The 26,018-nt window shown below is 37.9% G+C and overlaps 1 protein-coding gene across 1 annotated transcript in view; it reads left to right on the top strand.

Annotated features, from left to right (window-relative positions):
• LOC101603424 overlaps positions 1-26,018 on the top strand; it is a 301,585-nt gene that overhangs the window by 270,477 nt on the left and 5,090 nt on the right. The window contains exon 22 of the mRNA XM_045136372.1: positions 18,836-19,036. Coding sequence (XP_044992307.1) covers positions 18,836-19,036 — 201 coding nt within the window. The remainder of the gene's footprint in view (positions 1-18,835; positions 19,037-26,018) is intronic.

A 26,018-nucleotide genomic window follows, 5' to 3' on the forward strand; every position in this document is an offset into this window, starting at 1 on the left:
GTGTACAGACCTTGTATAGTTGATGTGTGGTTTAGCTGAATTAGTATTTACAAATTGAGCAGTTGATATTCTTGTCCTGCATGTGAAAAGTAGATAAAGATTAAATCTATCAAGTTGAAAGCCCAATGATGCCTATTTTTGGCTTTAAAGGTACCTTCAAATAAATTAACCTCAAAGTAATCAAATTTGGGTTCACTAGGCAACATATATTACATCTTTGAATAGATATTAGGCCAGCTGGGCCATTCTGGGTGGCAGAATGTGGTAGAATAAAACTATAAGCCACTGGCTCTGCCACACAGAGTGCTGAACTGTCAGGGTTCTGTGTTTTTTTTTTTTTTTTTTTTTCCAGATTCCATGGCTCAGGCGCCCGCCAAGCAGGAGATTTGCGATGAATAGAGCCCATATTGATTTTTCCATAATGGAGTGTAAAAGAAAAATGGATAGGTTTTGTTGCAGGTATTTTCATGGGGTACTAAATTGGAGGATTAGTCGCAAACAGCAGTACTGATAAAGTCTGCTGTCCATCTTGATGGTTGGGTCTTTCTATTAAAATGACACATAAATAACCTATTATATCCCCCACCCATGGAAATTCAAATGCACCTGTCAACTTGATAAAGCACTTGCCTGGAGGGAAGCACTGTTTACATTTTCACTCCATTCTTCAGAAAAAGTGAGATTCTAATTATTTCTCCCACTGTAAATTAATGCTGACTATGATGGTTAGCATATCTCCCTATTGTTCCATCTTTTGGAAAGTTAAATAATAGAACTGATTCATCATCTATTATGCACCGCATGTTTTATGACAGCCTTTCCTATGCGGTTGCCACCTCCTTCTCTCCATAAATGCTCTTTTTTTTTCCTCTGACTCCTGTGCTTCCTGCATCTTTCTCTTTTCTAGTCTTTGAGAAATCGTTGTGATGCTCAAGCAGTTCCCAAACTTTGAGTCTCCATCCTCTTGAATTGCTTGTTTCCTTCCTTGATTGAAAAACACATACTCAATATTCAGGTGACCATTACCTGTTTCCAAACAGCATGCTTTACTATGCAACTCTTAGTTTCTTCATGGGATATTTCCCCATATATGACATGGTTCTATCTTTCTAATTAACTGAGTTAATTTTTTTCTGAGTAATTCACTCTTCCCCTATTATTCTCATGGTTATCTCTTCATTAATATTTTGCTTTCTTGGTTCATATTTGTGATTATAATTACTTTAAATTAGACTATTTCTAATAAGCTCTTTTTATTCTCCTACTATTTCTCTTTTAAGCACTCCTAGCAGATCCTTCCCCACATACTCAAACTCATACTCAAGAAGGTAATTTGTTCGTGGGGAGAAAATATGTAAAGACATAAAGGCCAAATAAATTCTTGAAACAAACCAATAAGTCACCTAAGGTAAATAAACATAATGCTACTTTATAATCCTAAATCCAGAATTTTCTATTGTCTCCTATACATCCATACTAAATCACATATTTGTCAGTTAAATGTTCTCTATATGTCTCCCAGGTGATTTTGGAATTGAAAGTACCTGAAAAGTAAAGATTGAAAAAAAATTAATTTAAAATGATCTTTTAAAACATTTCAGGGCTTGTGTGTACTGTTTACAGCTATTTTTTTTTTTGCAGTATCTCCAAGGGTTGAACTGAATTTCCAGTTGTTCATCATCTCCAATTTCTGAGCAAATTTCTAACAATCTTTTCAAATGTCTGTTCCTTTCCACAAATAACTTCCTGTCTCTTTCCAAGATGCTGTACCAAGAACACTGGCAAACTTAAGCTGGGTATTTTCAACATAAGAAATTTTAAAGTCTGTAACTATCCTTCTATTGAACTAATTTAGCAAAATCCAAGTTAATAATAATGCCTTTAGCTATATATAATAAGACAATTTGATAACTTCATTATTTTGATGCTTTAGTTTTGAAATAAATTTTTAATAATTTATGTCTTTAAAGTCTCTTATTTCCCCATCAACAAATAATATTACTATATTTTTATAGTTTCTAAGACAATATATCTTTATATTTTTATTTTTTAATTTTTATTAGCATCTTCCATGATTATAAAAAAAATCCCATGGTAATTTCCTCCCTCCCCCCCCCAATTTCCCCTTTGAAATTCCATTCTCCATCATATTACCTCCCCATATCAATCACTGTACTTACATATATACAATATCAACCTATTAAGTACCCTCCTCCCTTCCTTTCTCTTCCCTTTATGTCTCCTTTTTAACTTACTGGCCTCTGCTACTAAGTATTTTCATTCTCTCACAGAAGCCCAATCATCCACATATGAGAGAGAACATGTGGCGCTTGGCTTTCTGGGCCTGGATTGCCTCACTTAGTATAATCCTTTCCAGGTCAATATATCAATTTGGAGAAACATTGCTGTATATTTTTTGCTAGCTATCACTTTATTTACAACCTTTTGGTCTTATATTATAATTTACATTAGTGGTAGTGAAAATTGGGGTATAAGTTTCATCTCTCTGCCTCAATTCTTGCACAGGGAGTGGATGAAGTATAATAGCTGATATGTTTATTGGTTTTCAGTAGACTTAACAGCAATATGATAGGTTAATAGAATTAACAGTCTGAAAACTGACAGCAAGTGCTATATGGTGAATGTGGACCCAGCTGCTGCATGGTCTTCAGTAAGAAATGTACCTATGGTTTCAAAACACATATGAATTAATTATTACAAATGGTTTTAGCTACTCTCTGAGTCTTTCAATTGATTTTATTTCAAATATAGAATAGACTTACTTTATTTTATTTCATTTTTTACAATTTCATGTATGTATATAACGTGCTTTGCTCATACTTGCCCCATATTACCCTTTCTTATCTCCTTCCAGCTCCCAGTGAACCTCTTTTTATATGTGACCTACTGAATTAAATTAGGAATATTGTTTAACCCAAAATTCAGTGTGTGTGTGTGTGTGTGTGTGTGTGTGTGTGTGTGTGACAGAGAGAGACTGATGTTCTGCTCTTATTCAACCAATTGTCACACTCTCTTGTCAGCAAACCCAATAAATAAAAGAACTGTGATGGTACTATACTCTATCCTCTGTCATCCCAACCAATTCGCAGTGCCACGTGCTCCATTTTCTTTATATAAAGAGAGAGATTCTCTCTGTTTAGTGTATATGGTTTTAGCAAAGAAAAAGGATCAATTACTGGACAGGTTTTATGCTAAAAAGTGATCTCTTATCAAACGTTTTGGAAATAGTTTTATTTACTCTGGACACTGAGGATGCTTAGTATCATGGTTCTGTCTCTTAAGTCTTGATTATCTGGGTGATAAGATAAGCATGTTGATGGTTCATGCTTATTTACTCTGCATGTCCCTCTTCCAGATTAAACCAAAGGTGAAAAGAATAAAAAAAAAAGAAAGAAAGAAAGAAAAGAAAAGAAAAGAAAAAAAAACCCAACACCTTGCTTATTTGCTTATTGTAGTTTCCAGACCTGTGAGAATAGCAAAGTAAAAAGAAAATAAAAATATGTGTCGTTCTATCCCTCAGGCTTAGTTATTTTAATGTGCTTCCACTCTAGTTGCAAATATACTATGGGTTGCAAAGACTGGAAACATCTTAGAAATCATTGATTCAAAAAGTTCATCTTGCTGGTGTAAAGTGTGCGAGAATCAGTGACCTTCTCCAAATGATACATTCCAGACTTAGAATTCTCTTTTATGTTCTTAAAATTTGTTCAGAGATGAGGAAGCTTCATAACCTGGAAACATAAGCTAAGGTGTAACCAATGGTTTGTTAATATTAATGTTAGAATAAACAACATGGTCTGTGTTTATGGACTTTATTATCATGCTGTGTCTCATCAAACAAGCTATGATGGCCCAGGACTAATAAAACAAGCAGCTGGGATTGGTCTGTGCCTTATTCTCATCTACCCTTGCTTCTTTGATTTTGTTTCTGATGAGGATTTAGATATCCATTTTGTCTACCTTGGGTCTTTTCTTCCTGGTTGTTTGAAAACTTCTTTCATGAGCTGTGATTCCCATGGTCTGGCTAGGATTTGTCAGGGTGATGATGTTCCTTAGTTTTCATTCTGCTTGGGTTCTGCAGGACATGATCTGTAAGTTATTGAGGATATTTTCAGTCATCATTGGCTGAAATAAATTTCCTCTTCCTTTCCATCTTCAATTTCATGTATGTTGGACTTAATATTAGACATGACTCTGGTTGGCTTCTATTAGTTCATTTTTTTCCCTCCATCTTTATGATTGGATAATCACCTCTTAATCTGTTGTTAGTCATTGGGTATTTTTTCTAACATCTATAGCCAGTTTTGAAGCATAGGAAATAAAAATTATTAGTTGCTGTGGTTTTTACATACATGTGAGGCAAATGTCTTAGTGATTAAAGGTAATTGCCTGCAAAGCCCATTGGATTGAGTTCAAATTTTGAAGCAATTGTATCAGACTGAGTGCAAAATGATGTATATATCTGGGGATTGTTTGATGCACCAAGTGACTGTGGAGCTCCCATTTATACATACATGCATACATACATACTCTTAGTTTATACACACAGGTGTTATGAAACATACTTGTGACATTTATATTTATTTTTATACTACTTTGTTTATTATTATTTTATATTCATATTTATATATTTTTGACAAAGAAACACTATAGTTTTAAGGACATAGTTAAACTGAAAATTAAGGGAAGGAAAGAATAGCCCATGCAAATAGTAGACTAATGAAAGCAGGAGTGGCTACAGTGATATCAGAAAACACAGTCTTTATATGATGAAATTACTATAATGCAGAAGTCAATGACCATTATTAAATAAACATAAAGGGTCAATTTATAAAGAATCTATAATAATCAGGAATACATAATCCAAATAATGTTAGGACAAGGAAATATATAGCATTAATGTCACTGATAGGATAAATAGCGTCTCAACCTTACTTCCCCATATAGAGTCACACAGACAGAGCCGAATAAAGAAATCACAGAATGGCACACAGACACAACTCAATAATGAAATCATATTTTGTTACACAGACAGAATTATACACAAAAATCATAGATGACTATGCAATGGAAGGATGGGAATTCAGGAATAGTACTTGAACTCCAAACCCTGAGTTTGTGTCTGCTTTTTGCCAAAAATTGGATAAAATAGGACTGCGAAGGATGATTTATGAATCACCACATTTTTTTTCCAGGAATGTACAAAGGAAAGAGAGGGTCTGCAACATGAGGAATGGAAAATGGGTATACTCACATGGTCTGTGAGTCCATGTGGGAAAACAAACAGAGCTCCTGCCATATGGGAGGCAGGAGGGAGTAGTGAGCCCATATTAGAGGCTTACCAGGACAGGAATGCCGTAGTTTGGGAGAAATTAACAGCCAGGCAGGAGAGGGCCTGCCCATCTTGTGTGCATCTACTTTATAACCTTGTTGGGTTGGGCCCTACCTTCAGGCTCAGTTGAGCCAGAGAGCTGATAGGTCTGGGCTAGGGACTGGCTCAAAGAGGCCAGCCATAAATTCAGGTTTTGAGACTGTACTTAACCAACCACAATGCCAGGATCAGATTTAAATTCTAGGAAAGGGGAACTTCCTCCAAAGAAGGCCTGAGGTTGTTTGTGGGAAAACAGATGTAGATAACTCATTTAGTTAAGAGATGAGGAGAGGACAGATCCTTCTCTGATCTCTAGTAAAGTGGAGATTGCAAGGGCAGACTTAAGAACATTTCTACTTTTTACATTCCAGGACCAGTCACCCTAAACTACCTAACAAAGCTACCTGATTCCCTCCCATTCCCCCCTCTCTTGAGGAGACACTGTAATGGCTTGTAATGGCTCTTAGAGGGACGGGGGTTGACGTCAGTCTTAATCAACTTCTCACTGAATGGGGTCATACTAATGTGGCAATTAGAGTCTCTCACAAGAGTGACAGACCATATAAAAGTCCAAGAGAGAAACCTTTGAGTTAGTAACATGCCCCATCACCCTCTGAATAGAGATTTTTTTTTTTTTTTTTGCTTTGGTTTCTCAAGGTAGGGTCTTGATTTAACCCAAATTGACCTGGAATTCACTATGTCCTCTCAGGGTGGCCTCAAACTCACAGAGATCCTCCTACCTCTACCTCCTAAATACTGGGATTAAAGGCACGTGTCACCACCATGTTAGATTTTATTTGACCTGGAACAAATACATGTAATGTAGTTAGGCATCTCATCACCTCTGGTATGTAGATTTTTCTGTCCTGGTGCAAAATATAATTGTAAACATTAGTGACATGAGTGTTGGAACCCATCTCCAAGACAGAGAAGTCTAACACTGTGAGGCGGGTGGGGAAGGTCTGTAGTCCCTCCAATGAAAGTAAGATGTACCTTCCTTTCAAAAACACATGGAATATTCTCCCAGATGGGTCATGGGTTAGGCCTCATAACAAATAATAACACATTTTAAAAGGTTGGATTATATTTTGTATCTCTTTTTGTCCATAATAATATGAAACCAGGAATGGTAATAACAGAAAAAATGATAAAAATTATAAATTTATGGATATTTCCACACCTCTAAACTACCAGTGATGCAAAGAATCAGCTGAAAGGGAAAAGTTTTCAAATCTTGAGACAGTTTAAATGGAAGCCCAGTACACCAGGAATAAGGAGAGTCACGGAAGCAGTATGAAAGGAGAGTGTTAGTGACCGACATCTACATTGGGAAAACATATCTCAACCACTTTATAACTTAGTGAACTGAAAGAACTGAACCCCAGTCATTAAAAGGAAAGAAAAAGTAAGGCTATGAGGAAGAATAAATGAAGTAAAGATTAGAAAAAAAAGAATTGAACAGATCAACGAAATTCATAGTTGGTTTAGAGGAAGACAATTGAAATTGACAAGTGACTAGGATTAGAAGGAAAGAGGGAAACAAAAAAAATTCATAAGGAAGAGACATTATAATAGATATAACAGAAAAAAAGATCATAAGAAATTATGATGAATCACCCCAAAACTATTCATGAGTCATTCAAGTTTCTAGGGGCATGTTTCATCCTCTGAGCTTTCCTTAGGTAATGTAGCAGCTCTGAATTAACTGGCAATAAAGCATTCTTATTTCTTCACTTGGTGCTACTCCCTTAACTTGTTTCCTTTTCTCACTTACATTCCAAAATACTTACTATGTATTTCTTGCCCATCTTCCTCCTCTGCAGTGCAAGTTGCAGGAAGCCAAGGACTTTGTCGCTGACCTAATTCTTTGCCTCCATATTCCTCTGACACAAATAGGATTTTAACAAATATATTTTAAGTGGATGATTGATTAATGAACAATTTTCCTTTGAACAGAAATTTTCACAGGAATCCTAAATAAGTATTATTTATTTTTAATTTCTCACAAAATAGTCATTGCTATAATCAATTTCCTGTATGCTTTTTTCCCCTCTTTCTCTTTTGTTCTGCTCTGGAAATGCTATCTTCAAAGATTTAAACATTTAAATAAAGGACAAGATCAAAGACTTCATGTGTGAAAATAAATGGGGAACAAGATAATGTACCACAAAGTGCACCAAAGTAAAAACATTTTGGTCCTATTGAATCACTGAAAGTCACTGACCTGGGAGTATGATTAAAAGGTGAACAGCAAATTCCTTTAATTTTTTAATAATTTTTTTACTTGAAAGACAGACACAAAAGGAGAGAGAAGCAGATATAGAGAGAGAATGGGCACACCAGGGCCTCCAGCCACTGGAAAAAAAATGTATGTATATATGTATATATATGTGTGTGTATATATACATATATGTATGTATATATATATATATATATATGTATATATATATATATATATATATACATATATATATCATAAAGGCTGGAGAGATGGCTTAATGGTTAAGGCACTTGCCTGCAAAGTCTAAGGACCCAGTTTTGATTCCCTAGTACTCACATAAGCCATATGCACAAGGTGGCACATGGATCTGGAGTTTATTTGCAGTGGTTGGAAGCCATGGCACGCCTATCCTCTATCCATCTGCTTCTTTCTCACCTTCTGTCAAGTAAATAAATATTAAAATAATTTGACCCCACACTTGAGGCCATTTTTCTTTCCCTTCTTCTATGTTATCCCACAGGAGAAACCCAACATAGGCAGTCTACTTTGGGATGTAGCTCTGTGCTAGAGAACTTGCCAAGCATGTACAAGTTCCTACGTCTGAACCCCAGAACTAAAAAACAAAGACAAAACAACTTGCTACATCAGACTTACCTGTTTTTCCACAATTGCCTAGAATTCCCACTCGTTTGTAACATACTAATGTAAATGCACAGCTACTTACATTTGTGTCTCGCTTCTCTCGGCACAATGTAAGCTTTGTGCAAGCCATGCAAATGTATCTCCTCCTGCCTTTCTCATGCCATCTAGATTGCACAAGTAAGTGATTCAAAATTATTGTTTGCATATTGTGAAAGGACTTAGAACTAAATAAAATGTGAGCGCTAATTTCTTTCCTATTTGTCACATACAACTGGGAAAAAGCACTTGTTTCTCTAAGACAAAGATTAAATTAAATGTACTTATTTTCCGTCATTAAAGCATGAACATCCATACCAACTCATTCTCATTGTATGCGGATGAAGTTATCCCATCTTTTCTTGTCCTCTCAGTTTTTCTGTTACAGGGAGAGATGTGGTTTTTCTTTCTTCCTTTGAGACTCACCATCTATAAAATCAAAATAGTGCTGTCTTCGTTGTGGAGTTGTTTAATGAGGCAATTAATTATCACAGAAAGCACGGTGGCTCAGAAGGAGAGGTTTGGTGTGCGTGCGAAGAGTGTTGTTGCAGGAGGGCAGCCCTTGACTGGTGGGTGGCGTGGGCGAAAGGAGGTGAGGAGAGAAGGCCCTCAGCAGCTCGCTGGGTTAGGAAACAGGCTTGCTCTGGGGGTGTCGGTGTCAGGAGAGAGGTTGCTTCACTGATACTTCTAGGCAAATAGAAAACACTGATATAAACTGTGCAGTTGATAAAAATGAATGGATTTCAGAAGCTTCCAAGATAAGCATGACAAAAGGCCAAGCAACATAAAACAAAGCAAACAAAACAACATACCCTGTGGTTTTAAAGTTCACATATATTGAAGTCATTTATTTGCTTTACTTACTTAAATACCTATATATTTCTACAACAAACAACATGCTTGGTGCCTCTCCTGTACCAGGTGCTATTTCCTTGCCTCGTGAAGCCTCCATCTTTGTACAGGATAGTTAATAAATAGATGAGGTAGAAAGGGCAATTGGTAGTAGTATTTACAAGTAGTTGTGGTAACAAAAATAAGGCATAGGGTATGGCTGGGGAGGGAGTGTTTGCTCTCCATTAGATTGGTCAGGACAGGTCTCCTTGATAAGATAACATCTGTAACTGTCTTGAAGTAGGGCTGTGGGCAAGTCCATGGGCTGGGACCACTCATGCAGTCCCTGATGCAGAACTCAGTGTAGTAAGTTCATCACTCTGCTAATTGTCCCTCCTAGGCTTTTCAACCAATGTACACTGCTTTCCTGACTTTCAAAATAACATTCATTACAGTTTTATTCATTTCAGATGATGCCAAACTATGTGGACACTGAATTTCTGAGGATATTTATCCTGAAAAGAAGTTAACACACACATGCACACACACAAGAGAGCCGATCTCTCGACACACCATCATGCTGCTTGTGTGACTCTGATATTGCTTTTTGTTCACTATGAGAGAAAATTAATTCAAAAGATGGGGAGGAACCAAGAATTGATTACTAGCATGGATATCAGGCCAGCTTTTGAAATAAAAAATTCCAAGAGAGAGAGAGAGACAGAGAGAGAGAGAGAGGAAAAGTTCCTTAGTGCTTCAAAATAGGAGGAAGAGGGGCCGGTCAGCTAAATAATATTCTATGCTTCTGTTTTTAATCAGGCCTTTGTCCCGGGCTGGCTTTCAGCACTTGCACATACAGGTGACCTTTCTATCCTAGTCTTCTGAGTAGCTCAGAGTACAAGTTCACATCATCACACCCCCTTTAAAAAGATTCAACAGTTAAAGGGTCAGTAACTTTTGTATCAGTAGATACCTTATGCTCTGTCAACTCTGGATTTAATGATTGGGAACTGCAGTGGTTTGGAGTCAACTTTGGCCATATCCGTGGTACTGCATGTAGAGTTGACTATCTGGAAAGCAGAAAATGTTGGTCAAGTCTCTTCCCTTCTTGATCACTGGACTTAGTTGGCTAAACCAAGTTAATGAAGTTATTTTCCTCAGTTCTGTCAAACCAAGAACTAAAGCATTTAATTAAATAGGCAAAAAGCTTTCAAATTTCCCTTTTCTCCCCCTTGAGATTCAAGAGAAGAAAAGCAGACTTTGAACCCAAGGATCCAGCTCTGTGGGTCAATTTTCTGGTCATGGTTTGTGTTTTCTGCACTCTGATTTTTAAGCTGCTCATTCCTGCCCCCATGGAGAGTGTGATGTGGATGTGTGAGACACTGCTGACCAGGTCACTAGGACTCCTTTGCATTTAAACAATGCATTCGCCACCTGAAGGGTTTATGTCAAAGCACAGGGGAGTCGCTGAAGCTAATAGGTGCTTATCTTCTCTCCTTCTTTTCTTCTTAATGTCCTTCCCTGCACCCCTGACGTCCCAGTCCTCGGCTAATGTCTCAGGTTCCCTGCAGTGCTTTCACCCTCAGGATCCATTGCTCACACTCATAGCCACTAGGAGCAGAAGAAAGCCAGCAGAAGGGAGTTCTCCTGTGTTGACCTTGTTCTGAGATTAATCTCTAGGGAGTTTATACATAGTCATATTGCTACTGCCATTAACATTGGCATGTATATCCACAGGCAAAAATCTTGGAAGTACCGCTGAACCCTTTGATTTTTCTCCTTTCATAAAATACCCTATAGCCGGACGTGGTGGGCATGCCTTTAATCCCACCACTTGGGAGGCAGAGGTAGGAGGATTGCCGTGAGTTCGAGGCCAGCCTGAGACTCCATAGTGAATTCCAGGTCAGCCTGGGCTAGAGTGAGACCCTACCTCGAAAAACCAAAAAAATAAAAAAGTAACAAAATAAAATAGGGCTGGAGAGATGGCTTAGCGGTTAAGCACTTGCCTGTGAAACCAAAGGACCCTGATTCGAGGCTCGGTTCCCCAGGTCCCACGTTAGCCAGATGCACAAGGAGGTGCACACGTCTGGAGTTCGTTTGCAGAGGCTAGAAGCCCTGGCGCTCCCATTCTCTCTCTCTTCCTCTATCTGTCTTTCTCTCTGTGTCTGTTGCTTTCAAATAAATAAATTAATTAATTAAAAATAAAATAAAATAAAATAAAATAGCCTGGAACTTTTTTCTTGCATTTATTTCTTCTTCCCAGAGTTCATATGGTTTTTCTGGTACAGTGGTTTATGGACAAAGCATGTTTCTCCTAACACATGTAAGATGTAAATCTGGCAAAATCAGAGATGTTCCATAAGAAAGCTTGCAATGCAGTGTTTTAGAGACACACATGGGAATGAATTAATGATTCTGCCACATCCTAATGCTGTATGAATTAAACATAGGTAATTTCGTTAAAAACAAAAAAATAGTAGTGTGGTTTCTGGCGTGCCTGATAGCTTACTACTTTTCTCTGAACAGGCACAAGTTTACTTATGGGCTTCTTTTATATTCCTATTAGTTATGCTAAGGAGAGGATCATCAATACATAATCATTTACTCACCTAATTTATTTTGAGGTAATATTTTATTAAATTTGTGTTATTCCATTCCAAAGAAACATACAACATGCAACAAAATTCTTGGAAAATTGGTGATACACACACACACCACAGAAAAGTGAAAATATCAAATAGGTATATTCTTCTAAGATGGTGTTAGTGCCTAAGTTAGGTCCTGGGTTAGACTCTTCTGTGATCTAGCTCTGTTTTGGAACCAAACATATGGGAAGTTCTGGATGCATCAAGGAAGAATATTCATTCTTACCTTATGAAAAACCAACCCTATTACATCTTTTCCCTCTGTAAACAGGATTTGGCATTTTATATTAGATACAATGTATCAATTTTTGATCTCCATTATATCTGTGTATATTGCTACAGCCATGATTATATGTTTGCATTCATTTAATCCTAAAAGAAATATAGTTTGAACGTGTTCCCCAAAAGGAATGCGTTGACACATTAATCACCAATGCTTAATAAGAGGTGATTAGGTCTGAAAGGCTGTGGCCTCATGAATGGATTAATTGCCATTATTGTGCAAACGGGTTGGTTATTGCAGGTGTAAATTTGCTATAAAATTGAGCTCCTCCCCCTCTTGGTTTCTCCTGTTTCCCCTCTGCCTTCTGCCATGGGCTGAGGCCTCTTGAAGGCCAGATGCTAGAGTCATTCTTATGATATCTTCAGCTGCCCCAACTGTGAATCTAATAAATTTTTGTTCTCTAGGAATTACCCATTTCAGGCATTGTACTATAGCAGTAGAAAGCAGGGAAGCATCACTTTTTCAAGACAAAACAAAAGACTTTTGTGAAAGATATACCTTTTCCCAAGTCCTAGTTTATTTTTATTTCTATTATAATTATTATTATTTTTAGCAAATGGTGCAGTACTAAACAAATAGTGAATAAGATCACCACAATCAGGCTCACAACTCAATTGGAGTTCTCACATCAAATACACCGGAGAATTACTGGATCATTCAGGATGACCTAATTCCCTGACCCTCGCTCGTTGTTGGTTTGCACACTTGGAAAGGAGTGCAAATTTCAGTGAAAACCAAATCTACCAAAAAGCTGTTAAAGAAAATGTATCTATGCTTTAAATCTATGTACCACTGCACAATTACAATAACATAAACAACTCGACTATAAGGACATTCACATCAGACCTAATTTCATGCTGAACTATTATAATGCAATTAACAGCCTCATAGTCCTGTTTTAATTAAGCTCTGTTGTGAAACATGCAGCATTTGAACTTGTTCCGTCCTGTTTTGCCTACCATTGAATCACAGTCCTTGACTTGTTTTTCTGCTGAACTATGACTTTCATCTAAAAATTACTGTTTACAGAGCTGGTGTTTTGTGGATTTCCCTTAATTTTTCTGTTTGTTGTGTGTGTGTGTGCCTCCAGATCGAGGCCAGCTTTAGTCCCTCAGATGTGTCCTATGTGTGAAGTCTCTCGATTCACTGGTTTCAATAGATTTATTAACTCACTCTGTACTCCCCTGGAAGTGCAGACCGGTTTGATTAGCTTAACAAAAGAGAATTTAGATGGCAGGGGAGAGACTTGTGGAGCTAACTTCAGATTATGTAGGGCACCATAGCAGCGTTCTGACCTTTGCAGAACTGCTGAGTGGACTCCAATTTTTTCATGACTGCTATTTAGTTTATTACATAAACACTTACTAGAAAATGGAAAAACAAAAGCATGCATAGAAAATGTGGCTTAGAGAAAAAATCATATCCTGTTTACTTCCTTTTATCCCTTACCCACCCTCAGTCAGAATGTCTAGGGTTGCCTGGTCCTTGCCTTAACATATCTTCTCCTTCCTCTATTTGGGTAACCTTTGTGGCCCAAAATAAAATGAAATTGGAATTACTACAAGTGGGCATTTGGTTTGGTGAGCAAATATCACAGGTCACTTTGCCATATAATTTATTCTTCAACAGCTAGATTTAAGGACACAGATTTTTAAAATTCAAGAGAACAGAGTTGGTCAAAATTGTGTTCACCTATAGAGGTTGCATTGAAATGAACTATGTGACCTAGGAGAAACCAGATGCCATTTCTTCTATCCCCTTCCTCCTCCATATCCATCTGTCATCAACTCTTCTGGTTTCATCCCTGTTATAAATCATCCATTTTCCTTTTTACCTTGCCCTACTTTCTTAACCCTAGGGAAGATTTTAAGAAGTTTTAAAGCTTAGCATCCCCAATTGCTTGTGGCTGCCTTCAGTTGTAAGTTAGAAGATGAAGCAATTACCCAGAGGGTAAGGTGTTTTCCTGGCCAACATGAAACCATTCAATACCTCAGCAGGTAACTGAAAAGATTCTCTTTAGTGTGATCATCAGTCTTAAGTCCATAAACCATTTCTGGGAGATTTTTTTGGATCTATCAGCTTTATTTGTGTGACTCTCTGTTCTTGGTTTCCAGAAGGAGGTGTGAACTCCTGCAATAATACCATAGGACTTAACTGAATTTGCATTTCCTGCTGTTCATAGATGGTTTAAGGGTCCTAACTACCTTGAGAAATACCAGCTGGAAGCTCAGGGAAGGACCACACTTGCTTTATTCATGGCCCCAAGGAAAGAGAGAACCAGTATGTTTTTGTCCCTCCTAGATAATCTTTAAGAACCTTGAACACACTCTGTGGGACATTAGCAGTATGGACTAGCATCAGTGATTTATATATTTCATTTATTTCTACAAAGTTTCCACACAAACTCGGGATAGAAAACTAGGACTCTTTCATATGAACACAGAGTCTCCAGAATCATGCCCAGATGTGTCCCCATTCTATGGCTATGCATTCACTCACCAACATAGCAGTGCAGCGGAAAATTCTGCAATCAAAAATTTTACCACATGATGTTTGAAATTGCTCACTCACGAACTTTGTAGTCGTACCAACATGGGTACAAATGTCAGTGCTGCCTGATTATGGTTGGGCCCTCATGGGACTGACATGTTATTCTCCTCCTTCCTAATCAGAGCTATTTGGGAAAATGAAGATGTAGTCATAGGAACCAGACCAAAGGAAATAAAAGTGTTATTCATGTTACAGATGGAGCTGTTTGGAAAATAGGGCCTCGCTTAGTCATTCTGTAAACAAGGAGACTTGCCACAGACACCAGGAAAGAGAGAGGGACAGAAAGAGGAGGAAGAGGAAGAGGAAGAAAAACAAGAAGGAGAAGGAGAAGGGAAGGAGGTGGAGGAAGAGGAAAAGGAGGAGGAAGAAAGAGAGGGGGAAGAAAAAGGAGAGGATAGAAAAGAAGAAGAGAGGAAAAGCTCTTCTGCTTCCCTTAGTCAAATGTATCAGTTCATCAGGAGGGAGAATCAGTAATGCTTGAAGAATGGGGCATAAGCACAGGGAGGGCTGAGTTGGTAGCAGTAAAGATTATGCCTTAGAAACACCATCATATAACTGTGTTTCTCAGCAAACTGCTAACATTTCTCAGTTGCTTTGCCTATAATATGGAAATAATACTATAATATTAAATATATATATATGTATATATATATACATACATATATATACATATACATATATATGTACATATGTGTGTGTGTGTGTGTGTGTGTGTGTGTGTCTGTTTGTATCTTTGTGTTGCTGTGACATGATTATGACATCAAGGTTTGTCACTAGTTAATGCTGACTTGCTTTCCAATCTGTTCCTCAACTCCTGTTTTTGTTCTAGATATAGGCCAGTGTCTGTCCAAGAAGTCTTGGACAGAAGGCAGTTCTTCCATTCTTCCTCTCCTTCTTACCATTCAGATTAGTTTATGAAGAAAAAAAGGAAGACATACCAAAGTGAATAAGAATTACATTTTTAAATGTCCTCAACACAGGTCACTGTCAAGATTTGCAATACTACTCACATTTTGAAAGGAATTATCTTCCAAACCATGAGCAATGACTTTATGAATATTCCCATGTTGGTATTCTTTAAATATGCACTTGCCTTCCTGGGGAGCAGCATAGCTTTGCTTCAGGTATATTTCTAAGACCGAGAGACTCCCATTTTCAAGGTCTCAAAGCTGTCTGCTAACTCTTGCTTCACCAGTATATCATATCATGGGAGCTTGGAGACTACGATTATCCAGAACACAGCACTCCTGCCTTCATTAACTTTCTTGCTTTCTTTGTGCCCTGAAATTAAAACTTTTATATCCAGAACCTAAAAACCATCTTAGAAAGGGAACTAAGTAAAGCCTGGCATAGAGTGATGTACCAGGGTGGGTAGCTCGGTGGCCTCAGTTCTGCTCTGCCTGTGATGTCTAGAGTTCACAAGGGGACTGAGGTAAGCAGAGGACCTGTGATGTTGGGTAATGTTATCATCAGGCTACCAGCAGATTCAGAATCATTTGTACACTATGATGAAGTTACCAAAGTGGCTGTCACGATTTTGACATTGATGAATTTCTCCTTTAGGCAGGTCCTGTGCAGGCTTGGTCATTGTCCTTCCATAATTCTGACCTGTCTGCTTGTTATACAGACTTACTGCAATAGCATCATTACCTACAGGCGTCTCATGCTTGTGAGCATTTCTGAGACGCCTCTTTATCTCATCCCTCACACCTAGCTGCGCTGTGCCGACTGTCTCCGAAGCAGCATGCAGGGACTCAGTCTCCAGTCCAACTTCCTCTCTCCAAAAAAGATCATGGTGTTCTCTTTGGGAGAGATGGTCGCTAGCCTCTCTTCCTTCCAGCCAAGCCTTAACATTGCCTTCACTTCTTTAATTCTCACACAAGTCAATTCAAAGTTCTTTTCTGCTAAATAACTTCTACTAGCTATCAAATGAGGCTGGTACCTTTATCGACAAATTCCTACCTTAATGATCCTTCAAAATACCATTTCCTTTATCTTCTAATAAAACTTCTTGGCTTAAGCTAGACATGTCCACATACATTCTCGCGCAGCTTGACCCTGAGCATATTCCCAATGTGTATGTGATCATGAGCTCCAAACTGGGCATGCTCAGGAATGTGCTTCTTAACTGGGCTTTCTCAGGAGTGTGCCCATCCTTACAGTGTTCTCCTATGTGAATGCATGTGGGCTCGCCTAGTAACATTCCCATGTTCCCTTTGTTGTAGAAGGGTATTCCACTCTCATCATTTACTTCAGGAAATGCTTTTTCTTTATATATATGCATATATATATATTTATCTATTCATCTGTTTTTTCCCTCGCCAGTTTTGAACCCATTTTGTTTAGTTTCACTTCTAGAATCTGTTTATGCCCTAAGTTCTGAAAGTCTTAGCATAACACCTGGGGTTTTCATGGTATTACATGACCTAACAGATCACATCTGCCTATCACTGTGGCACAGGACACTTTACCGACTCCTGACCCACTACGCACTTGTGTCTCTGGTATATGCATCAGGACTAAGCCTCTACCTACAGTTGCACCAAGGTTGCTTTAGTGTTATTTGGAGTTGAGACATAAGTGTACATATTGAGGAAGGAGTATCATATGATGTTTTGATGCAGTAGACGTTACGCAACGATAAAACCAAAGCATTTGGCAGATGAGTCATCTCATACTTTTACCGTTTCTTTGTAGCAGTGACATTCCAAATCATCTCTTCTAGCTCTTTGGAAACATTCAGTATAAAACTGTTAACCACAGTCAACCTACTTCCAGAGAGCTCACTCGAAGGGCAGCTTTCTACGGCTGATCTGTCCTCCTCTTATCCCCTTTGGCAATCATGTTTTCCTAGTTCATTGCTTTACCCACTCAGCCATGACTACAGGTAGTAAGACCTTATTTGCCAACATGATCTTAATCTCCACTTTTATGAGTTCAGCATTTCTTAGATTCCACATGAGTGGGACCGTGCGGTATTTGTCTCCCCTGTACCATACTTGTCCCATTTAATGTCTTCTAGGCTCATCCATGTTACTGAAATGACAGGATTTATGTCATTTGTGGCTTATCAGTATTCTATGAACTATGTACAACATCTTTTCTTCAACCACTCTTCTGTGGATGGACATTTAACATCAATTGTGTACTTTTTTATTTTTTACATCCAATTCAGGCCTTACCCTGGTAAGGCTCCTTGGCCACACTTGTCACAATCAAACTTATTTGAAGTTAAGTGTAGGCCAGTATCTTGCTGTGAATTCGTGATGGATTGCTAGTGCCGAAAACATGTGATATTGCCTCAAAAATCCTGTCTCTGAATGGATAATTAGTAGAACTCTGTGTTTAATCATATTTAAGCCACTGTTTATCCTCTGCTTTCACTCATTCTGAAACTCCGGCTACCCCTGAATATGGAAATTAAGGAGTCTAGAAAGCATCTACATTGTCCAGCATTTGTAGAAAATGATAATAAGGATATTAGCAGACCAGAAGTTTTATCAGCTACATAGAAATGTTTAAGTGGTATAGTCTACTTTTCATTACCAGGTTTTCAAGCAAGCAGTAACACAGTGTCTTTTCGACTCATTCATAATTCAATTACCATCAATGAAGGCCCCACAGGGTGCTTTCTATTAGACAATGAAATTGTTACCTGAGAAACCTTTGCACACAATAAAGTTCAGCAAGTATAAAATCTAGGATTGCCTCAAAGAAAACTCATAGGTAAACATGTACAGTATACAACCTCTGGCTCTGTATACATCAATAAAACACCTTTAATGTATCTGGTCCACTGTGTTAGTGATATTAGGCTAGCACATATCACAACAGAAGTCAGTGAAAAGGAGCAAAGATTTCTTTTGCATGAGGGAGCAAACAAACCCATTCATAAAACTCTTTGTAAGCATTTTCTTTTTAAATCAACACTATCGTTGCCACAGCCTGCTTGATCTTCCTACTTTGGGTTAATATGGAAGCCAATTACAGCTTCATCTGTGTAGAATTAACTTTATGGAGCACACACCAGGGATTTGTCTATCCTTGCTACTTCAACATACGCCATAAAAATATGCATGGAGTGGAGTGTAGGCACTGCACATGGCAGAGACTTTCAGATTTATTGTAAAAGCTTTTAAAATCGGTTATGCTCTTGCCAGAAGTTAATTAATTTTTTTCTGTTCTTTTCTGGGGCTGGGGGCTGCAATGGTTGGGGGGGATGCGGGTCTCACTAGGTGGCAGTGTATGATTACATCTGCAGCAGCCATGGCACCAAGTCCAGTGTCTCCAGCTGTGACCTCCGACATCCAATCTCCGCATCTGCCCTTGGTCCTGGAGAAGTTATTTCTCACGTATCCGTGTACAACGTCTATCCCAGTGGGTTTCAAGAGCTGCACCGTCACTTTCTCAGACTCCCAGATGGCACTATTGTTGAGGTATGTATATAATAAAATATCCTGATGGTAAATGATCTATATATTATAATGCATTATATACATATTTAAACATATACTTAAATGTGCATAGAATGATACCTGATGCTAAAGACTTCAATATTACTTGGTACATAGATTCTAATATTTCTAATATCAAGGTTAGTTTGAAGATGTATTTTGGCTTTTGCCTAAACAAACAAAAATATGACATGGAAATCAAACAAAAATGTCTACTGCGAATATATTTGAGGATATAGGCAATAAGTAAGTCAAGTGAGATAATTCAGAATTCTGCCTACAATAATTTTTACTCGGATGACATTTTTAAACACCTGCAGGCTCAATGAGAAAATAAAAAGAGGAACTGTCCTGCAATTGCATACCTTGGAAATCTGCGGTCCTTGCTTAATAGGGACCTACACAAAATGAATTAGGTGCTAAGGTTTATTTTTCCTCCATAAGAAAAAAATCCTGAAAATATAGGAAAGTGTCCCATCTTGAAGTATTTAAAATTATTTTTAGAACATTACTGGAAAATGATCTTCAAGTCATGATTTCTCCCAAGAAAAGATAGTTTTTCCAATATACTGATTTTTAATTTAAAACCCTCATGTTACACCATATTTTTAAAATCCAGATTCACAGTGTGTAGAAATCTGAAGCTCTGTTCATTACACAGGTATTGCTGAATAGTGAAGTCTGAGAGACTGTCATTATTTAGTGGAAATGAAGGCTACAGGATAAAAAAACAGAAACAAAAACTAAGCAAGATATATGGCACGTAAATCACCCAACAATGGGATAGCACAAGTTGATCAGAACGTTAAGAATTTGTTGGTCTATCACTTTTGCTTTGAACTTGGCATTATTGGCTGTGTTGCGAAGCTGATTAAAGTGTGTCCTCCGAAACTACCCTCCTTACATCCTTGAAGACATTTCAGGTCACAGCTGCTACTCTTGTGGGTGAGCTCCTCTCCCTTCCACCCAACTGAGCACCCCCCCCCCATAATTTGAACATTTGAAGAGACCCACAAGCATTTTACTGAGAGAAGCGTAGGTGGGTCAGAACTGACCCAGCGTCCGCCGGCCTCCCGCCCCTCACCGAGGCAAGGTCAGGGGGGGACCGCAGGCAGCCGCGGCAGCAGGGGAGTGGGTCCGGTATACTTCGGGAGTTTGGCTCAGAGGTTCCTCTTGGCACTTTCAGAATCCTGCTTCAGAGGCTTTTATTTATTTATTTATTTATTTTTTGGAGATCAAACTACTGTGACTTAACTTTTTAAATCTGCATAAACATGTGTGTTTAAATTTGTATAAGCATGTGTTTAATTACGTTTGCACAACGTGCATTGAAATGCTATGGAAAAATGGCTACAAAACACTGCGTTCCTCCCGGAGCCTCGGTGCTGCAGCGAGCGGGCAGGAGGAGGGTAGCTACCGCTGGGCCCTGCGGTTCTCTCAAGTCTTCCTTTGCTCCATAATTGTGGCTTAGTCATTTCTCACTTCTTCACCTATTTCCTTATCTGAAAAACTGGGTTATGAATACTTATGTTACCTGGCTCACAGGGACTTGGGATAGATTAATGAGATATCTGCCAAAATAAAAAAAAAGAAACTTTTAGCTTTTTTTTTTTTTTTTTTTAAGGTTCAATAATGATCACAAGTAATACAGATGATGTCCAATTAAGTTCACTCAACTTGTGAATGTTGTTTTCAAATACCAATGATAATACTGGGATAAAAATAAAGTCACTATGGACAAATTGAGAATTAGGGGTCCACCTCACTCTTGCTCTTGTTTTCACACCTTCACCTTTTCCTAAGGTAAAGGGTGGGCATCCAGTTGGGCGTTGGTAAGTCCTGTCTGTGCCAACTCGAGATTCCAGCAAATGCTAACCCACCTGCGCGCGAGGGCTTCCCGCCCGCGCACGTGCCCTGTAAGGCTACTTCGCGCTGCGGGTCCTCAGCTTCCTACGCAGTCCATCCGCGGCACGCTATTCCCGTGTACGCCCCATGCGCGTTTCCTAATGCTCGTGACAAGTTCAGGATTTTACTTTTGGGCCTTTCTGAGCCTGTTTCCACTATAAGCTTGTGTCTCTTCAAAGACAGGAACTGAAAAAAAAATAATAATAATGAGAACCCTGGAGCAGACTGAGGAATGGACAGATTTACTTTAGGTACCTGCCTTGCTATTCAAGAATCTCCAGACTTTTCTTCACACATCTCCTGACCCCAGGGAGGTTTTTTTTTTCCTTTCTTCCCTTCTTTCTTCCCTCCTTTCTTCCATCTGTACCTTTCTCCCTCCTTCCCTTTCTCCTTCCATCCTCCCTCTCCCTTCCTCTTTCCCTTTTAGTCTTTCTGCCTGCCCTTCCTATTCCTCTCCCTACTCACTCTTGCGCCTTCCCCTCCCCCCCCCCCGCCCACAAATCTCTATGTTGGGATCAAGCCCGGGGCCTCAGGCATGCTAGACAAAGGAGCTGTGCAACCCATATGGCCTGTTATTGGTATTCAGAGCTACAAGGCCTCAAGTGGGAATGGGTTGGAGTTGGTTTATGTGGAGCTTAGTGAGAAAGAAAAGTTCTAAGGGGCTGGAGAGATGGCTTAGCGGTTAAGCGCTTGCCCGTGAAGCCTAAGGACCCCGATTTGAGGCTCGGTTCCCCGGGTCCCACGTTAGCCAGATGAACAAGGGGGCGCACGCATCTGGAGTTCATTTGCAGAGGCTGGAAGCCCTGGCACGCCCATTCTCTCTCTCTCCCTCTATCTGTCTTTCTCTCTGTGTCTGTTGCTCTCAAATAAATAAATAAATAATTTTAAAAAAAAAGTTCTAAGATATGTGCACTATAGAGGAATTTCTAATAGCACATAGGCAGATGTTGCTGACAGATGAGTGGAAGATCCTTATACGTTTAGAACGAGGTTCCTAAGCAGGCCTATTAGCTGCAACATTGACTTCAGACTTTGGGTTCCCTGTCTTTGTGGAAATACCAAGTGGATGTCCAAGAAAATTTAGCAAATTGGATTGAATTTATGGCTTCCAAATTATGCTTCTTAAAGAAAATTCTGTACATTGAAGTCATTATCAATATATAAGGGGGTCCAGTCCCCTAGATGCCCACTCAGAGGTACTGTTAAGACCCAGTCCACATTTTGGTCAGATATTTTGATGCAGAAAAAAAAAAAAACACACAAAAAAACACCAGTTAACACAGTTGAACTAACTTATTTATTAAGTTACACATGATGTTGAGTGTGATATGAAAATGGGTACAATGTTGCCTCATCCCTGAATTTTTTATGGTGGTTTTTATAAGGGCAGCTAGTTTTTTGAGGTCCGTGTGCACTGAACACAGCCCTGACTGGTGGATGAGCATGACTTCTAAACCCTACCTAGTTCTGCAAGAAATGTAGGCCAGATATTAACTCTTTCCATTTAGAAAATAAAATCTAAATAAAACCTGATGGAAACAAATTATCTTTAAGTTTCTATTTTTGTGGAAAGTTATGCTTTCAGGAACAGACAATTTCAGCACAATAGAGGTCAGGATTCATGTGTGAAGCCAACATCATACTGTAAACAGCATGTGCTGGTGGGCCCTGGCTTCCAGGCTTCTGATCTGGGGTGACACACTTCTTACGCTGTCCTGTCATTTGGCTTGACCCACCCTGTCCCTCTCCAGCTGTCACTGGTGGTCATCAGTCCTCTATTCAGGGCACTTTCCCTTCATTTTATTTTCATCAGCCCTCTCTGCGATGGGATCCATGGATTCTAGCAAGTCCAGAGAGGAGCATATAGTCTTGTGGTTCGGTAGGTAAGATTATCTTCAGAGTCTGAAAGAACAAAGTTACTGCAAAGTTTTTTTTTTTTTTCTTTTTTTTTTAGTTCTGCAAAACCTAGAAACTCGGGCAGACCTGGTGAAGATTCATCAAGTTACAAATAAGCTTCCTGTTCCCAGGGTATCAGTGGCAATTAAGAAAGTCCTTGGAGCATTAGTTGGGGTGAAATGGGAAAATGGTTTTGTCATTAGAGGCGGTGTCGCCTGGTGGTCTGAGCGGAGAGCTGGGAGCCAGGAACTCAGCGATCTGAGGAGGCTCTGCTTCGCCCTCCTGGAGGCTTCCGGCAAGCAGAGAGGTCTCAGGAGGCCAACCTCACCTACTTTGAATCTCCCATCTGAAGAGTTCCTTACCCAGGGCCAGGGGATACACAGCAGGAAGCCTGACTCCTCTTCTGCAAAATTAGAATATTAATACTTGCCTAAATAACAGATTAACCAATTAATAGGAAGTGTTCTGCTGATAGAAAGGAGGAAACGAAAAACCCAAACACTATTTTATGATTACATGATGGGTTTTGCTTAGCTGTGGAGATTTTCTTCTGGGCAAGAAACCCAGGACACAGAGCAGGTACCCAGAGAATGGCCTCTGGTTTTCTCCCCTTCAGTGGGCACAGCATGAGGACCATCCTGCAGGAAAACTTTCAATACTTGCACAGGGAAACCACATTTTGTCCTTGAATCAAATGAACTACTCAACAAAACGTCAAAGAGTTGGGAGCACTTTTGTTTTAACAGTACTATTTTAATTTCTTTCAGGAAAGATTAGCTAGTGTATTGGAAAATCCTCATATCTGTATTTTACAGATAACCAATTCTCTCTCTCTCTCTCTCCAGGAGAAAGAGAAATAATAATGTGGAAGAATAATCAGTGGAAAAGTTCTGGAATGTGGTCCCCATAGACAACATTATACTGATATAAAATCTATGTGTTTTCAGGGAGAAAATTACTCTGCTCATTTCTTTGGTTGAAAGTCATTTCATGTTGAAGAGAGAAAATTTTCTTTTTCTCTTGTCTTTCCCTTTGTACATAGTTCTAGGTTGTCCTGAACATTACATTACAATTAATTAACTTAAACAAAGTGGGAAAAAGTCACATTTTAATTGTTCAGATTTAGAACAGAGGACATCTTGTGTGTCACAGCGTACAGGACGACTTCTGAGCTGCCTGGTCGTCAGCATCAACACTATACACTAAAAAGAAACAGCAACAACAGTGCTTATGACTCTCAACAAAATATTCAGATTGTCAGTTATACTAATCTTGCATACCTGGCTTTAAATTCAAATTTAATTGTTGTCACTTTTATTGAGCTTTTGATAAGGTCTTAATAGTATTTTGCCTTTTCTTCTAAAAATAATGATTCACTTTAAGTAAACTACAATGGGTCATCATTTTGTTATACCTAAAAGCTAACCCCTGTTATAAGAAAGCAGAAAAACAACAGAATGTAAGAGCAACGTAGAATTCAATTATCAGGCTAGTATTAAAATATAGTATCACAAGATATATCACAGTTTTCTGCCAGACTACATTAAAAACTCATAAGCACATGTAGTTTCTAGGTATTCAGATATATAGGAATTTAACTCTTCTTAAATATGAATAGAAAATTATTATATATACATGAAAAAATAACTTATTTTGTTTTCCCTTAATAATCAGGTCAGTGAAATTTACTGTGAAATAGTCTCACAAAATTAGGCAAGGCATTTCTTTCTCACCTCGGACTAGTTTATACTTTTATATGTATTATTGATATGTAGGTAACACAAAGTGGAAAATTGTACAGATTAAACCTAGCAAGCTGTAGATTTTAATGAATTCATTACAATTCAGGTACATTTTAGGTAAAAGCTCTTTCAAATACATGGTAAAAATGCTGCTAGTAACTGCTGGCTTTACTACATTGCTGCTTACTTTACTGAGAAAAGCAGGAAAATTGTTTTGATTTCATTTACTGTATATTCACATGTCATTCAAATTATATTAACGATTTAACATTGTTTTTTTCTAATATAGCAAGCATTGCATCTTATATTTTTTCTGTATTTTATTTGTACTCATATTTTGAGGTAATAAGTCAGTAGCAATTCTTGCTTTACATGAAACCTATATTTCTAATTTATACATATAAGAAAACTTAATATAATGGTTTAAAATATTCTTACATATAAAATAACCAGAAATTTAGGTTTTCTTAGAGTCTCCAAGCAATAATTATTCTATTTTTATTTATGTTTATCAAAAAGTAATAGATATGAGCATTATATTGAATAAAGAAACTTCTGTCAGATTATATGTCACAAGAATATTTTATAGCGATATTAAGTACATATAAGTAGTTCAAAAATAAGCTCTGACACATGAAGTATAATACTTATAAAAATAATCCTTATAAAAATAAGCTTTGACTTGTGAACTATAGCACTTAAAAATATGTGATTAATTTTTAACATAAACATTATACAGGTAAAGAATAAGTTTTCTTGCATATTTATGAAGATTGAATGTTTTATCTTGAATAAAATTTGTTCATTGTAAATTCTCTATCTTTCTCTCATCAAGCTGGATTTTGGGCAAGAAAGATAGAGGATGGTATATGCAAAAATGCTTTGATGCTTCTTTTAATTTATTACTCTTAATATACTAAAATACCTAGATTTTTTGTGATTTTTGTATTATCAATAATTTTGAAGTCCATGAATTCAGAAGTGAATGTTTGAGATGAACGAACTCTTTCAAGATAAGTGATTTCTACCACATTCCATTTAGAAATGTTGTCTAATTCAGATTTCTACAAAGATCAAAGGATTCAGTTATGAACAAAATCCAAACAACAAGTAACCCTAAAATAATTATGTCTTCATATCTTTATGCACAGAAATATCATTGAATATTTTATACATCTTGTGATTGTGCCAATATTAACCAAAGAACCAGCTATAAATGCATTTTCCTCTTTCAGACTTCATAGAAATATCACTTTCTTCATTTAGTTTACAGAATAAATTCCTCCACAACTACCTGAAACAATTGCTTAATGGTAACCACAAACAATGTAAAAAGTAAAAAGATCACAGTAGTTTTGCATCAGTCAGTTTCATGAATATATTGTATGATTTATTTTTAATCTTGCTTATATTTCTGAAAC

This window comes from Jaculus jaculus, chromosome 17 (assembly GCF_020740685.1).
Source record: "Jaculus jaculus isolate mJacJac1 chromosome 17, mJacJac1.mat.Y.cur, whole genome shotgun sequence".
Lineage (NCBI taxonomy): Eukaryota > Metazoa > Chordata > Mammalia > Rodentia > Dipodidae > Jaculus > Jaculus jaculus.